Below are 14,461 nucleotides of genomic sequence, written 5' to 3'. Positions count from 1 at the left end.
TAAATGGGAAGTAGATGGAACAGTAGCTGGAATGCTGGGTCTAAAGTCAGGAGGACTTGAGGTCAAATCAGGCCTTAGGCATTAAATAGCTACGTAAACCTAGACATGTCACTTGTCTGCCTCAGTTTCCTCAGTTGTAAAGTGGGGATAATAATAGTTGTTCTGAAGATCACATGAGATAATATTTATAATGCACCTAAGACATAGTAGGTTCTTAATTGCTTATTTCCTTTTCACTCCCCCTTCCCTTCCCAAGCAATTAAGGAAAAATATTTTTAAATTTCCTCAATTTTGTCACCAGACCAATAACACCATTTTTTTGTTAAGTGCTAGCTATAAAAATGGGAAAAAACCTATTCTCAGAGATTGGACTTGAAATTACAGTAACTTCCTTTATCCACATCACTGAGAAATAAAAAAACAAAAAGGGTCCTGAGGTCTTGACCCAAGAAAGGAAATGTCACCTCATTCAACATGTACCACACTAAGCTTATCATTATCTCTCTTTTTCACCCTTATATCTCTATCAAACTTCTCTATTTCTATTAAAGGTATTACCATTCTTCCATTGTTACCAAGATTTAAAATAACACTTCTGAACTAATTCACTTAATCAGTCTCTATGTCTTAAGTCCTCCTTTTCATATTCATTTGCTAAACTATCACCCAAGTATGGGTGATATGATTATGCCTGGGGTACTGCAATTTTTTGATTCTAATTGTCAAATAGGGTCTTTTGGTTTCGTTTGCAAGGCAATGGAGTCTAGTGACTTGCTCAAGGTCAAATAGCTAAGTAATTATTAAGTGACTGAGGCTGGATTTGAATTCAGTTCTCCTGACTTTAAGGCTTGTGCTTTATCCACTGTGCCACCTAGCTGCCCCCATTCTCAGAAAATTATATCCTTACTCTTAGAATATTATTGTGTACTCATTACCCCTTAATGTAAAGAATGGTAATTCAAATCAATGAAGAAATGAAAAAGAGGCTGCTATAGAAAGAGAACTTCAAAAGACAAAAAAGGACTTCTGTCTGGAAGGTTGAAGTCTCAGGGTCTGTTTGAGAAGAATAAAAACAATTGGTAAAATCACAAAAAACTCCATGATTTCTTTTTTGGAGTTTTTTATTTTTTTGCAAGGCAATGGGGTTAAGTGGCTTGCCCAAGGCCACACAGCTAGGTGATTATTAAGTGTCTGAGGCTGGATTTGAACTCAGGGAATCCTGACTCCAGGGCCAGTGCTCTATCCACTGTGCCACCTAGCCACCTCAAGATGATTTTAAGACAAGTGTGTTCATCAAATCATCAAAAACTAGAGCCTAGGAATATTTTAAATTCAGCCAATTAAGATAGTATAATATTGTTTTCAGTTATCAGTTAATCTTATGGAACTCATAAACCCAAGAAGGGTTCCAGGCAGAAAATGTGAACTATGAGAGTTGATGAATGATGGATGACTGCTAAGAGAAACTAGAATATACCCAACTTTAAATTGATACCACCTTGGCAAACAACTATTGAACTGCATGAACAGTGTGTCTGATCCTGTGTCATAATGCCTATTATCAATTTGTTTCTCTCCTTAGTGGGCTGACTCATGAGGCACACAAGAAGGATGTTGAACAGGTCTACCTCAGATGTTCTGAAGGATCCGTTGAATGGATGTATCCTACAGGAGCACTAATAATTAATCTTCAACCAAACACCATGTCATTGTCTAATAAACATTTAAAAATTTGCATCAAACCATTCAAGGACTCCATGGGAGCAAATATTTATTTGGAAAAAAATGGAGAACTGAAACTATTGGTTGGAGATGGAGAGCACAGCCCTAGAAAGGTCTGTTGTTTTGGATTCGACCAAGGGGCTTTGTTTATTGAAGCTACCCCACAACAAGATATTAGCAGGAAGATTACAGGCTTTCAGTATGAACTGACAAACAAAAGGGAAGTCTCTGATTTGCACACAGTTTCTGGTGAGTAGTACATATTGAATGGTGGCAAACAAACAGCATCCTTCTCAATGACATTACAAAAATAAACTATCTGAATGCCATTATATACCAGAATTCATTACTGGAGGGAATTTGGTATACCCTAATTCAAATAATTAGTGTTATTTTCTTTGTTCTAAATAGGGTTAATAAAACAGTATCTAACTTGTAGACTGTTAGGAGAAAAGTGCTTTGAAAAAAAAATCTTAAAGCACTATAGAGATGTGAGTTGTTACCAGTGTTTTTAATATTAACATCATAGTACAGTAGAAAGAGCACTAATTCAATTTGGAGGATTTTAGTTCAGATTGAGACTCTGGGCAAGTTACTAAATCTCTCTAAGCCTCAGTTTCCTGAATAAGATGAAAGAAGTAGACTATCTAGCTCTAAATCCAAGATCTTTGATGCACACACACATACACACAGGAATTCTAATATACTCATAAGAAGAAATAAATGGAAGTCAATATAAATTTGATGAACAAGTTTAGGCATTATTCTAAATTAAAACTAGTTCCTAAAAATATTCATTTTAAAACTGACACAATTTTGAAAGTCAAAAAAGGGAAGTACTTTTCATGCTTTGAATTGCTTTTTAAAAAAATTAATAATACCTTGTTTAAAAATGTATCTATTTCTGTGTTTTATATCTATAACTATTCTTAGGACAATGGAATTTAGGAATATATGTAGATTACTAATATTTATTGTCATATAGTGAGTGATGGCTAGAGCTAATAGAAATATGCATAGTTAAAATCCAGAATGATACAATTTATTTTTAGTTTATATGCAATCTTTTTTTTTTATCTTAATAATACTTTGTTAAAGATTCCTTTACAGGGGCAGCTAGGTGGCACAGTGGATAGAGCACTGGCCCTGGAGTCAGGAGTACTTGAGTTCAAATCCAAGCTCAGACACTTAATAATTACCTAGCTGTGTGGCCTTGGGCAAGCCACTTAACCCCATTGCCTTGCAAAAAAAAAATAAATGTAATGATGTTTACAAAGAGGGCAATAATTGCTAGTTTTAATGGCAAGCAATATTTAGATATTATAGCCCATGTTAATTGATGATATATTTTATTATGGAAAAAATCAGGGAAAACAATTGTTTTTCCTCTAGAATTACTCAATTCATTTTGCTACATCTAGTTCATCTAATCTTCTTATTTAAGATTATTCTTGGCTTATCAAAGTTATTTTTTGTATCTTTTTTAAGGCATATAACTTAATTAGGAATTGTCAAAGTACTACTTTATGAGTAGGAAAGATATAATACAAGAGCAAGATATATGCAGATAATATATATAAGTATGGTATATATGGTATATACAGGTTAATTGAGAAAGAATGGGAAAGATAGGATTTTATTTGGGCTTTAAAGCAAGTCATGGAAGTCAGAAACTGAGGAGGGAGAGCATTCCAGCAATGGGGGACAATCAGAAAAAAAGTCCAGAACTAAAATATGGCGTGTCTTGTTTGTGGAATAGTTAAGAAGCTAATGACACTAAAGCAAAGAGTTCATTTTGGGGAGTAAGCTATAAGAATACTGGAAATGTACAAGAAACATAGGTTATGAAGATTTTGAATTTTGTATTTTATTTATTATTATTTACTCATTAGCATTTTATCCTGAAGGAAAAATAGGGAGTCACTGATGTTTATTGAGAAGGGAAGGGACATGATTATTAGACCTTTGCTTTAGGAACATCATTTTGGTAACTAAATGAAGAAGGGAGATTTGTGGTAGGCAGAGAACCATTGGTGGCTGTTGCAGTATTCCAAGTATAAGATGATGAGAGTCTCCATTAGACCAATGCTTCATGTCTCTTCATTATCAAAATGTTGGCAGTATCAGAAGAAAGAAGTAGGTCTATAATGAAGAGGTAAAATTGACAGGCCTTGACAACATTTTGGACCATGAAAGGTGGGAGATAGTTAGGTATCAAGGATAACTACTAGGTTGTGAACCAGAAGGACTGGGAGATTGATGTTGTTCTCTAAAGAGGGAGTATAGAAATGGGAGAAGAGTTTAGGGCAGAAGATAATGAGTTCTGTTTTAGATATTTAAATGCTTAAACATTTAGTAAAGTTTGAAATATCTTAAAGGCAGTTGGAGATTGGAGATAAGCAGAGAGGTTAGTCAAGATAAGTGAATTTGAGAATCATCAGCATTTATTGTTGAGATGTTTGTTGGGTCTAATACTTAGTAATCCTATTTGATGTTTTATTGGCAAAGCTGCTGGACTGGTTTTCCATACCTTCTCCAGCTCATTTTACAGATGAGGAACTGAAGCAAACAGGATAAGTGTCTGAGACTGAATTTGATCTCAGGCCTTTCTAACTCAAGTTTGGATTATCTATCCACTGTACTACCTTGCTGATCAGCTGGATAGAAATAGTAATTAAATTCATTTGAGTTCATGTAATTTTCGAATGAGGTAGTAATGTAGAGGGGAAAATGTTTATTTTCCCATTGCCAATTTTGCCTTGGTGTCTCATCCTGTGTTGTCTCATCCTTGATGCATAAAGTTCTAGAGTGTACTTTTTTTAGGGCTTTTTTTTTTCCGCAAGGCAATGGAGTTAAGTGGCTTTCCCAAGGCCACACACAGCTAGGTAGTAATAATAAAGTGTCTGAGGTCACATTTGAACTCAAGTACTCTTGACCCCAGGGCCAGTGCTCTATCCACTGTGCCACCTAGCGGCCCTTCATGAGTGTAAGACCTTGTCTCTGCAGCCTTATGTTTCTCAGATTCCAGGAATATATGCTTAATGTCTTTGTTCAGAGAACCTATGTCTTGGTTATGGTGATCTTATTCTCCTTGCCTTTGCTATTATCCATTGAAGAAACATTGAGGTGATCATTCCTATTTAATGTCAAATGTTACTTCAATCTGAGGAACATTCCTGGGGACAAGGAGAATAACTGAATTCAAACCAAACAGGTTGTTGTCCTTTGGTAATTGCTCTCTCATCTTTATAAATCTGAATCAGCACTGGTTGTCTGAGTTGTTGGTATAAGTTTTTGTTTGCTTGGTGGGAATGGTGGTGTATTGTTTGATCAGAACTATCATAACTTCATCAACATTTTCAAAACCAAGGTAAGGAAGATTGACATCCAACATTAGCAAATTTTAAACATTCTCAGATTTATTTCCAGACAAGATGGCAGCCTGTATATAGCTATACTATAGGCAACAACCTCATAAAGAATGATACTCCTGTTGGACTCCTTGCCATTGAAGAAACATGCAGAAATTTCTGGATTTTAGGGAAACCATTCATTAAAGGTGATAACCATGAATCTGATTTGTCTATATGATCCAGTATGAGATGGATGAAATTGGCATTCAGCTCTTCAAAATAGGTATAGGTAATAGAGGTATAGAAGTCATCACCTTCATAGAGGAAGTCAATTTCAGTTCTATCCTAAGTACTGGAAGAGAAAGATACATTTTGCAGTTTTCAAATGGAATGCAAATGACCCTCTTGTTCTTACTAATGCACTTCTGCTTCCATTTGAACTCTGCAAAGAAATGGTTGATCATGCATACAGTTGTTAAAATCCTTCTGACCCAAGAGGGTATCTCCAGCTGTGGACTTGACTTCAAAGATGCCATCTTTAATGGCATCAATTCAAAAATTCACCAATAATTCAAAAAGAATGGAAACATGGAAAATTACCATCTTAAAGTAAAAAATCAACACATTTCTTTCAGCACCAACTTTTTTGTTCAAACCATAAGCAAAACTGCAGTAGTTGGCTCAGTGATAATTCAAAGCACATTAATGCCAGGGATGATTCTAGTATGTTTGGTGACCTGATGCTGGCCATCATTGATGTAGGCTGATACTAAGATTCCTGCATCTGTGAGGTAAGCTTTGGCAATTTCTTTCATCTTTATCAAGACTATAGAGCATACTTCTGGATAGAAACTTTTGGTCTCCCCTTTGTATTCCACATAGACCTCAGCCCTGCCTGAGTGATTGCACTATTTCGAAAGGCCAATGCTTCATGTCTGACTGTACAACTGCATCATCAGATCTGTGATTAATCAAAGTTTGGCATAAAAAACTATGTTGGTGGGGTTCATTGCAACTTGATTATTTGCAGCATCACCAATTAAGCATTCTGTGTTAGTGAAAGTTATATAACTTGGGGTGATCCTGTTTCCTTGGTCATTAGTAATGACCTCTACTTTCCTGTGTTGGAAGATTTCTAAACAGGAATAAAAAATGCCAAGATCAATGCCAACTGCTCAATGTTCAACATGGTTGCTGAGACATCATGGGTTATAGATGACTAAGATACAGTAAAGGGGTTCCATTGTACTGAATAAGACCTGTAGAAGAAGTGAAAAGGACCCAGGATAGTACACTGAGGGACATTTTTGATTGGTTGACATGATTTGGATAAGAATCCAGCAAAGGAGCCCGAGAGAGAGTGTAGTCAGTTAGAATTAAGGACTAGGAGAGAATCTTGAAAACTAATAGAAAAAAGGATGAAAGAGGAGAGTGATCAATATTATCAAAGGCTGTAGAGAGGTCAAGGAAACTATTGAGAAAGTCACTGGATCTTTTTTTTCTTAGAGTAGTTTTGATAGAAATGATAAGGTCAGAGGAGGGAATCCTGTTTTTACTATTCCTCTTCCTTCTAAATGGTGGAGATTAGACAGGAAACTACATGGTGAGAGATGGAAATCAAAACTAGAAAGAAGACCCATTGCCCACTAACTTTATTCTTTCAAAGGATAGGTTTCTGAAGTCAAAGGTTAGTAAGTTAGTTCTCCTGTACCAAAGGCTCTCTACTCCCAGTTAGGTGTGTAGTCCAGCAGCAGGAGCTGGAAGTTGCTTTTGTTCTGGCATAGATGGAAGTAGTTGCTTTGGGGAAGGGAGAAGTCCTTTGTGGCAGATAGAAGATAACCAGGTAACTTCAATAACTATATAGGTAACTAGTTAAGTAGATAATTTCAGAGGTCTAGTTCAGGCCCTTGCTTCCTTCACTCAGAAGAAACACTACACTCAATAGGAGATGAAAAATACAAGGTGTGGCATCATAGGAACTCTTGGTCCCTCTTCTCATCAACATAAAGTGACAGTTGTAGTCATAAGAATGATTGAAATCTGCAAGGTAAAACTTAATGAATCATATTTGGCTAAGGATCAAACCTTGGGGAATATATTTCCTTTTGAGCCATAGGAGTCTAAGGAAACAGAAGAAACAGGTTGAATGCATTATTGCAGAAGCCAAGTTTGAAAAGTATTTCATGAAGTGTTGATCAATAGCTTCAAATTCAAGGGCATCATCTTTATTTGTTTTGAATTTTACAGTTTTGCCCCTAATCTCCCTTCCCCCCCCCCCCCAGAAGGCAGTCTGTTAGTCTTTACATTTTTTCCATGGTATACATTGATCTAAATTGAATGTGATGAGAGAGAAATCACATCCTTAAGGAAGAAAAATAAAGTATAAGAGATAGCAAAATTATATAACAAGATAAGTGTTTCTTTAAATTAAAGGTTAGTCTTTGTACAAACTCCACAATTCTTTCTCAGGATACAGATGGCATTCTCCATCACAGATATCCTGAATTTGTGCCTGGTTGTTGCACTGATGGAATGAGCAGGTCCATTAAGGTTGATCATCACCCCCATGTTGCTGTTAGGGTGTACAATGTTTTTCTGGTTCTGCTCTGCTCATCTTGCTCAGCATCAGTTCATGCAAATCCTTCCAAGCTTCCCTCAATTTCCATCCCTCTTGGTTTTTAATAGAACTATAATGTTAAGGGGGTCACTTAATAGTCCAGAAGAGAGGATCTGAATTTATCATGATGGAAGCCTAGTGATCTTATGAGTAAATAATCTTATAGTCCTAGGGATCTAAGGTCATTATAAAATCATTAATTTTGAGTTGGAAGGAACTTTAGAGACAGTAAAGCTCAACAAGACCCTGATTTCATAACTAAAAAACTGAGGCTGAAAGGTTATATGTGACATGTGCAGTCACATGGGTTGTAAGTACCTGAAGTGATCTTACTGTCTCAATTCTATACTACCTAGTAAAAGTACATGTCTATTAAGTATGTATTAGGTAAAGATGATTAGAAGATGCAGATATTGTTTGATAGTGAAAAGAAATAAAAATAGGACAAAAGCAGAGACAATGAAGCTTCTTTTCAAGATAGGAAAAGTTTTGCTTCTCAGAGTGCAAGAGGGAAGAGAATGTATAAAAGAAGCAGAATGTAGAGGAAAAATGATGAAATCACATAGGACTGAAAGGAGTATGATCTCTTTGAAGCAGAGAGCAGTGATAATGATTTTAGGTGGTTGATACAAATGGGTTACAAACACTTCAAATAAAGAAGAGTAGATTGAATTTATCAATTGTGATCTTGCATTGAAGTGTGTGTGTATGTGTGTGTGTAAAAAGAGGTCACTACATTTCCATAAGTAGAAACCTTCATTGAAGAGGGCAATGAAGCAGTGTGGTAGCTTCAAATGGGAGTTCCTATTCTGTTGAGGCCAAAGGGTAAGATTAAGAAATAGGATTAAGATAAGCATGGTGAGGTTGCCTGAAATGGACCTGGGTTCTGCACAAAGTATAGTGTAGTAAGGGTTATGGAAGGGATGACTATCGTGAATGTGGTATAAGAACTTGGGTGGGTTTGTAGCACATTTATTTAGTGTGTTAACTAACTAAATGTATGACTTTAAAACTGCAAATCTCTTGCTATTAAAAGGCCCTAAATTTAGATCCTACATTGAAGTTATGCAAAAGAGAAATTTCATTTGAATTAATATCTTTTGTCATCCTGAAAAAAATTATGGAACATGTATATTATGACTAGGAAAAGCTGTTTGAAGATTTGAAGACTGGAGATATGGAGTTCCCAGGAGGCCTGAAGAAAATGTGTATGAAGGGACAAGTATTTTTACCTCATTGCATTTGATTCTATGATGTTTTTACTCTTTTAACTAATTCAGATATTTTAGAGGATAAGGAAAAAATTGATTTTCATGGAAGTTTCCATCATAGAATTTAATAGAAAACAATAAATTTTTATCCATTCATCAATTGTATTCTCTAGAACGGGGAGTCTAAACTTTTAGCTCTTCTGGGTCAGTTACTCACAAAAAACCCCCCTCAAAGGCTGCACACAGAATTCAATGCCTATTCATGAGCAACTCACAGGACCTACTATCAGTACTACAAATGGATGGGTCTTTTTACCATAGACTACCTCACTTCCTTTAAAATGCAATTCAAGCTTCATTTTATTCATCCTCTCTATTGTCTGTCTATTCTCTGAAATTGCCTTGGCATTGTTTATGTACATGAAATCTTGAAAGCAGGGGTGTTTTTTTTTTTTTTTGCATCCCTAGTACCTAGAAATCCTTTAATGCCTTACTCAGAAGGTGCTTAATAGATGTTTGCAGATTGATTGAGAGTAGCTTAGATTTTGATTCCCAATTGCAGGAACAATCACAAGTAAGTTTCCCCTAAGTTTTGTCTTGGTTTCCTGGCAATTTTACTGCTACCCTTCCCTCTTATTTATTCCAATTTAATAATTGAGCATTCCTTCATTTATAAAGTCCCAACAAGCTTGTTAATGATGCCCTATGATCCCTGAACAAGAGAGTAGACTTTCAGAGAAACAAGGGAAACAATCCATTCATACTAGGCAAAGAATTAATTAGAAGATTCATAATTTTATGAATTTAGAGTTGTGTTTTTCCAGTTATATCCAGTTCTTAATAATAATTCAATAAGCCAAGTGAGAACTGGGACTTAATTTGGTTTGATGTTTTAAAAAAATTTTGGATATTTTTGACATTCATTTTTTTTTTTTTTTTTTTTTTTTTTTTAGGTTTTTGCAAGGCAAATGGGGTTAAGTGGCTTGCCCAAGGCCTCACAGCTAGGTAATTATTTTAGTGTCTGAGACTGGATTTGAACCCTGGTACTCCTGACTCCAGGGCCGGTGCTTTATCCACTGCACCACCTAGCTGCCCCTTAACATTCATTTTTTAAAAAGTTTGAATTCTCTCTTATCTTCCTGCCTTTACTCCACCCATTGAGAGGTCAAACAATATATCAATAATACATATGGAATCATGCAAAATATTTCCATATTAGCCACATTATGGAAAAATAGTAAGGAAAATGAAGAAAGTGAAAAAATTACACTGCATTTGCATTTGGAATTCATAGTAGAATTGCATAGTACTTTTCATCATCAATCCTTTAGAATTTTTTTGCATTCTGTATTGTGGACTTTAAATATTCCACTTATCCATCACTCTTAATTTTTACCCAATACCAGATTATTTTGACAATTAGAATAGTTAGGGATCTAGTAATATTCAATCACCATCCTTCACATTTTCTTCATTGATTATCTTGCCATTCTTGACCTCTTGTTCTTCCAGGTGAAATTCTGTCATTTTTTTCTAGCTCTATAAAACAAGTCTGTGGTAGTTTGATCAGGATGCTCTAAATAAGTAAATTACTTACGTAAAATTTTCATTTTTTATTATATTGGCTTGGCCTACTCATGAGTAATTAATATTGTCTACTTGTTTAGATCTGTCTTCATTTGTATGAAAACTGTTTTGTAATTATGCTCATTAGTTCCTAGGTTTGTCTTGGCAGGTTGACTTCCAAGAATTTTATATTGTCTTCCGCAAGTTTAAATAGAATTTCTCTTTCTAGCTCTTGCTAGTTGACCCCCTCCCCCCCAGACATATAGAAATGCTGATGATTTATTTAGGTTCATTTTATAAACTGCAACATCACCAAAGTTGTTAATTGTTTCAACTTGTTTTTTAATTGATTTGAGAGTTCTATTTCTTTTTCTTATGCTATAGATATCATTTGTAATATAACATTGAATAATACTGTTGATAATGTATATACTGTTTGGAATGTTTCTAAGTTTATCCCATTATCAATAATGCATGTCCTTGGTTTTAGATAAATACTTATCATTTTAAGAAGTGTGTGTGTGTGTGTGTGTGTGTGTCCTTTAGTTTTTGCAAGGCAATACAGTTAAGTGATTTGCCCAAGGTCACACAGCTAGGTAATTATTAAATGTCTGAGGCCCCATTTGAACTCAGGTTCTCCTGACTCCAGGGTTGGTGCTCTATTCACTGAGCCACCTAACTGCCCCCTTTCCTGTTTTATTAATAGGAATAGGTATTGTATTTTGTCAAGACTTTTCTGCATCTAACAATATAATATAATTTTTGTTGTGTTTGTTGACATGGTCAATTATGCTTAATGTTTTGCTAATATTTAACCAGTTCTGTAGGGAAATGGCTTCTTTAATCTGTTTTTGCTCTTCCTATTTTTGTAAATAGCCATTTTATTTAAGATTTTAAGTTTTATTGGGATATCATTGGGAAAAATAATTCATAATAATTGCTTCAATTTCATCTTCATTGGTGGTACACTCACTACTTTCCTTTTTGATAACTGGTGGTTTGGTTTTTTTCTTTTTTTATTTATTTAAGGCAGTGAGGTTAAGTGGCTTGTTCTGAGGACACACAGCTAGGCAATTAAGTGTCTGAGGCCAGATTTGAACTCATGTAGTCCTGACTGCAGGGCTAGTGCTCTATCTACTGTGCCACCTAGCTGTCCCTTGGTTTTCTTTTTTAAGAAAATCAAATCGTTGGTCATTTTTAGTCATGTCCAATCTTCATGACCTCATTTGTAGTATTTTTGGCTGAAGTACTGAAATGGTTTGGTATTTCCTTCTCTAGCTCATTTTTATAGATGAGAAAACTGAGGTAAACAAGGTGAATCCCATAATTAGTGTCTGAGGTCCTATTTGAACTCAGGAAGATAAAGTATTTCTGATTCTGGAACCAGTACTCTATCCACTGTGCCACTTAAAACTAACCTAAATCATATTAACCAATAGTTTGTATCTTACTGGCTTTTCATAAAATCATAAAAAGAATTCCCTAGCTGTTTGACCTTGGGCAAGACACTTATCCCCATTGTCTTTGCCATTAAAAATAATAAAAAGATCCTATTTGATTTACTAATTCAGTGGCTTTTTTCCTTTCAATTTTAGTATTCTCTCCTTTGAATTTTTGTATTTGGGGATTTTTAGTTTTTTCTTACTCTGGTCTTTTTTAGTTTTATGCCTAATTCACTGATCTGTTCATTTTCTCTTTTATTGATGTATATGTTTAGAGATATTAAAGACTTCTGCTAAGTGTCACTTTGGCTGCTTACTCCAAATTTTGGTATATTGTCTTATTGTCATTCTTTGAAATTATTGTTTCTGTGATTTGTTCTTTTTGACTCACTCAGTCTTTGGATTAGATTATTTTTTCAGAAATACTTAAAAGTCCTTTATTTCATTAAATATCCATTCTCCACCCCACCCCACCCCCACCCCCCGCCAGGGGGAAATTTTATTGTTGGGTGGTTTTATTCTTGGTTATATTCCTAGCTGCTTTTCCTTTTGTAATGTCATGTTTCAATCTCTCCACTCCTTTAAAGGTAGAAGATGTTAATCTTGTGTGATCCTAACTATAGCTCAGTGATATTTGAATTTTTTTTGGAGGTTTGAAACATTATCTTCTTGACCTGGGAACTCTGAAGTTTACCTATGATATTCCTGGGAGTTTTCATTTTGGGATCTCTTTTGGGGGTAATTGATAAGTTCTTAAATTTTAACTTCTGGTTCTAGGATATTAAATTTTTTTTCTTGATAATTTCTAGAGATAGGATATCTAGGTATAGATCATGGTTTTCTGGTTGTTCAATAATTTTTATGTTATCCCTCCTAAATCCATTTTCAAGGTCAGATTTGTTTTCAATGAGATTTTACATTTTCTTCTATTTTTTTTCATTCTTTTGCCTCTTTAGTTATCAATTCAATTTGATTTGTCTTGTGATATTTATTCATAGAAACCTGAACTGTTTGACCTGATCTGGAGGTCTTATTTTGTCTGCTTTTAGTATTTTCCATGATAGTTTATCTGCTCTTGCTGAAGGCTGGATGAGTTTTCTTCCTGAGACCTTTGCTAATTCCCTCTTTTAATTCCCCTTTCTTTTTCTCCCTCCATTTTGATGACCATTTTCCTATGGACTAGACTCCAAAGAGTCTCAATCTCTTTGATGCTGTACAATTTGTGCTTCACCATCCTTCATCTAAGCCTCAAATGAATTCTGAATGGGCAGAACTTATCCTAGTTAGATGTTGAACTCATTTCCTTAGCCTTAGTGGAGTGCCACATTGCCTGACACTTGTGGCCTCCACCATTTCCCCCTGCAAGGTCTATCTCTGTCTCAAGCTTTTCTCTCAGATTGTGAGAGATTGTTATAATAGATGTTAATTGAAGGAGTCTCAAGCATTTTAGAACAAGGGATTAGTCATCTCTGTTCTTAGTACATTAGTTGTTTTTTTTAACCTTGTTTGGGTTCTTGATGGCCTAGATCATGGAGAGTGCTGAAATTCCTTTGTCTTTGGTGCATAATTCCTATTTTGAAAAGTTTGAGAGGTTTGAAGGTCAGAGAAAATGCTAGTCCTCCATCTTTAAGTAATATGACCCAGAAGTCCAACATAAGGTAGCATTTTCTTCCATTATGAATTTTAAAAGATTGGGATGAAAGAGGAAATAGTGGAGGAAAAAGTCTGAGTCATGTGAAATTTGAAGAAAAAAGAGGGTCTCAGTGAATATTAAGGTTATTTTCAGTGAAATATGAGGCAAAATTCTCAGCTGAGAGTGGTATGGTGGGAGACTTGAGGAGAGATGAGAGGGTCTAGAATAATTGCTATGGAGAACTGGATAGCAAATCAGTTGGAGAAAATAGAATGTTAGCTTTGCTGCAATGAGGACCCAGTTTAGATTAGATAACATAAATTTGTTGTGAGCCCAGTCACTGTTTTTTTTTTTTTTTTTTTTTTTGGTGATACCCAGGAGGTTCATCTAGCAGCATGTGAAATAGGTATAAGGGAAGTAGATGATGCTGGGTAAGCTAAGGTTAGGGTTTGGGAAAGTGTAGTTTGTAATGGGACAAAAAATCAAGAGTAGAGATGCTGAAGCAACTTGCCCAAGATTACATAGCTATTTAGTGACAGATGCAAAATTAAAACTTAGCTTCTGATACCTTGTCTAGCATTTTTTCCATTATTCCTTTGCTATCTTGTTTCTTCCTCATAATATTAATTACTAGTAATATACTCTATTTTATTAACTTGAGAATATTTTGATAACCTCCTTATTGGTTTCCCTGATTCTGAACTCTTCTACCAGTTGTGCAAACTGTTGCCAGATTTATCCTTCTTAAAATGTCCTTTTCAGCATGCTAAACCCCTGCTTAAGAACTTTTACCCAGTCTTTTCATATAAAGGAGGAAATGAAATTAGTCTTATGTTTAACTTGGAGCATTTCATAATCTTTATTCACTCATTTTTCATTTTCTTACCAATTAAAAAATTACATCTTATTTTTACATC

The 14,461-nt window shown here is 35.1% G+C and overlaps 1 protein-coding gene across 2 annotated transcripts in view; it reads left to right on the top strand.

Moving 5' to 3' along the window:
- The window catches only part of METRNL (meteorin like, glial cell differentiation regulator), a 33,570-nt gene that overhangs the window by 6,303 nt on the left and 12,806 nt on the right, over nucleotides 1–14,461 (top strand). For both annotated transcript variants that reach the window (XM_074225193.1, XM_074225194.1), the window contains exon 2: nucleotides 1,583–1,971. In XM_074225193.1, coding sequence (XP_074081294.1) covers nucleotides 1,583–1,971 — 389 coding nt within the window. The remainder of the gene's footprint in view (nucleotides 1–1,582; nucleotides 1,972–14,461) is intronic.

The sequence above is a fragment of the Macrotis lagotis genome, chromosome 2 (assembly GCF_037893015.1).
Source record: "Macrotis lagotis isolate mMagLag1 chromosome 2, bilby.v1.9.chrom.fasta, whole genome shotgun sequence".
Lineage (NCBI taxonomy): Eukaryota > Metazoa > Chordata > Mammalia > Peramelemorphia > Peramelidae > Macrotis > Macrotis lagotis.
This window is presented reverse-complemented; position numbering and strand designations above follow the sequence as displayed.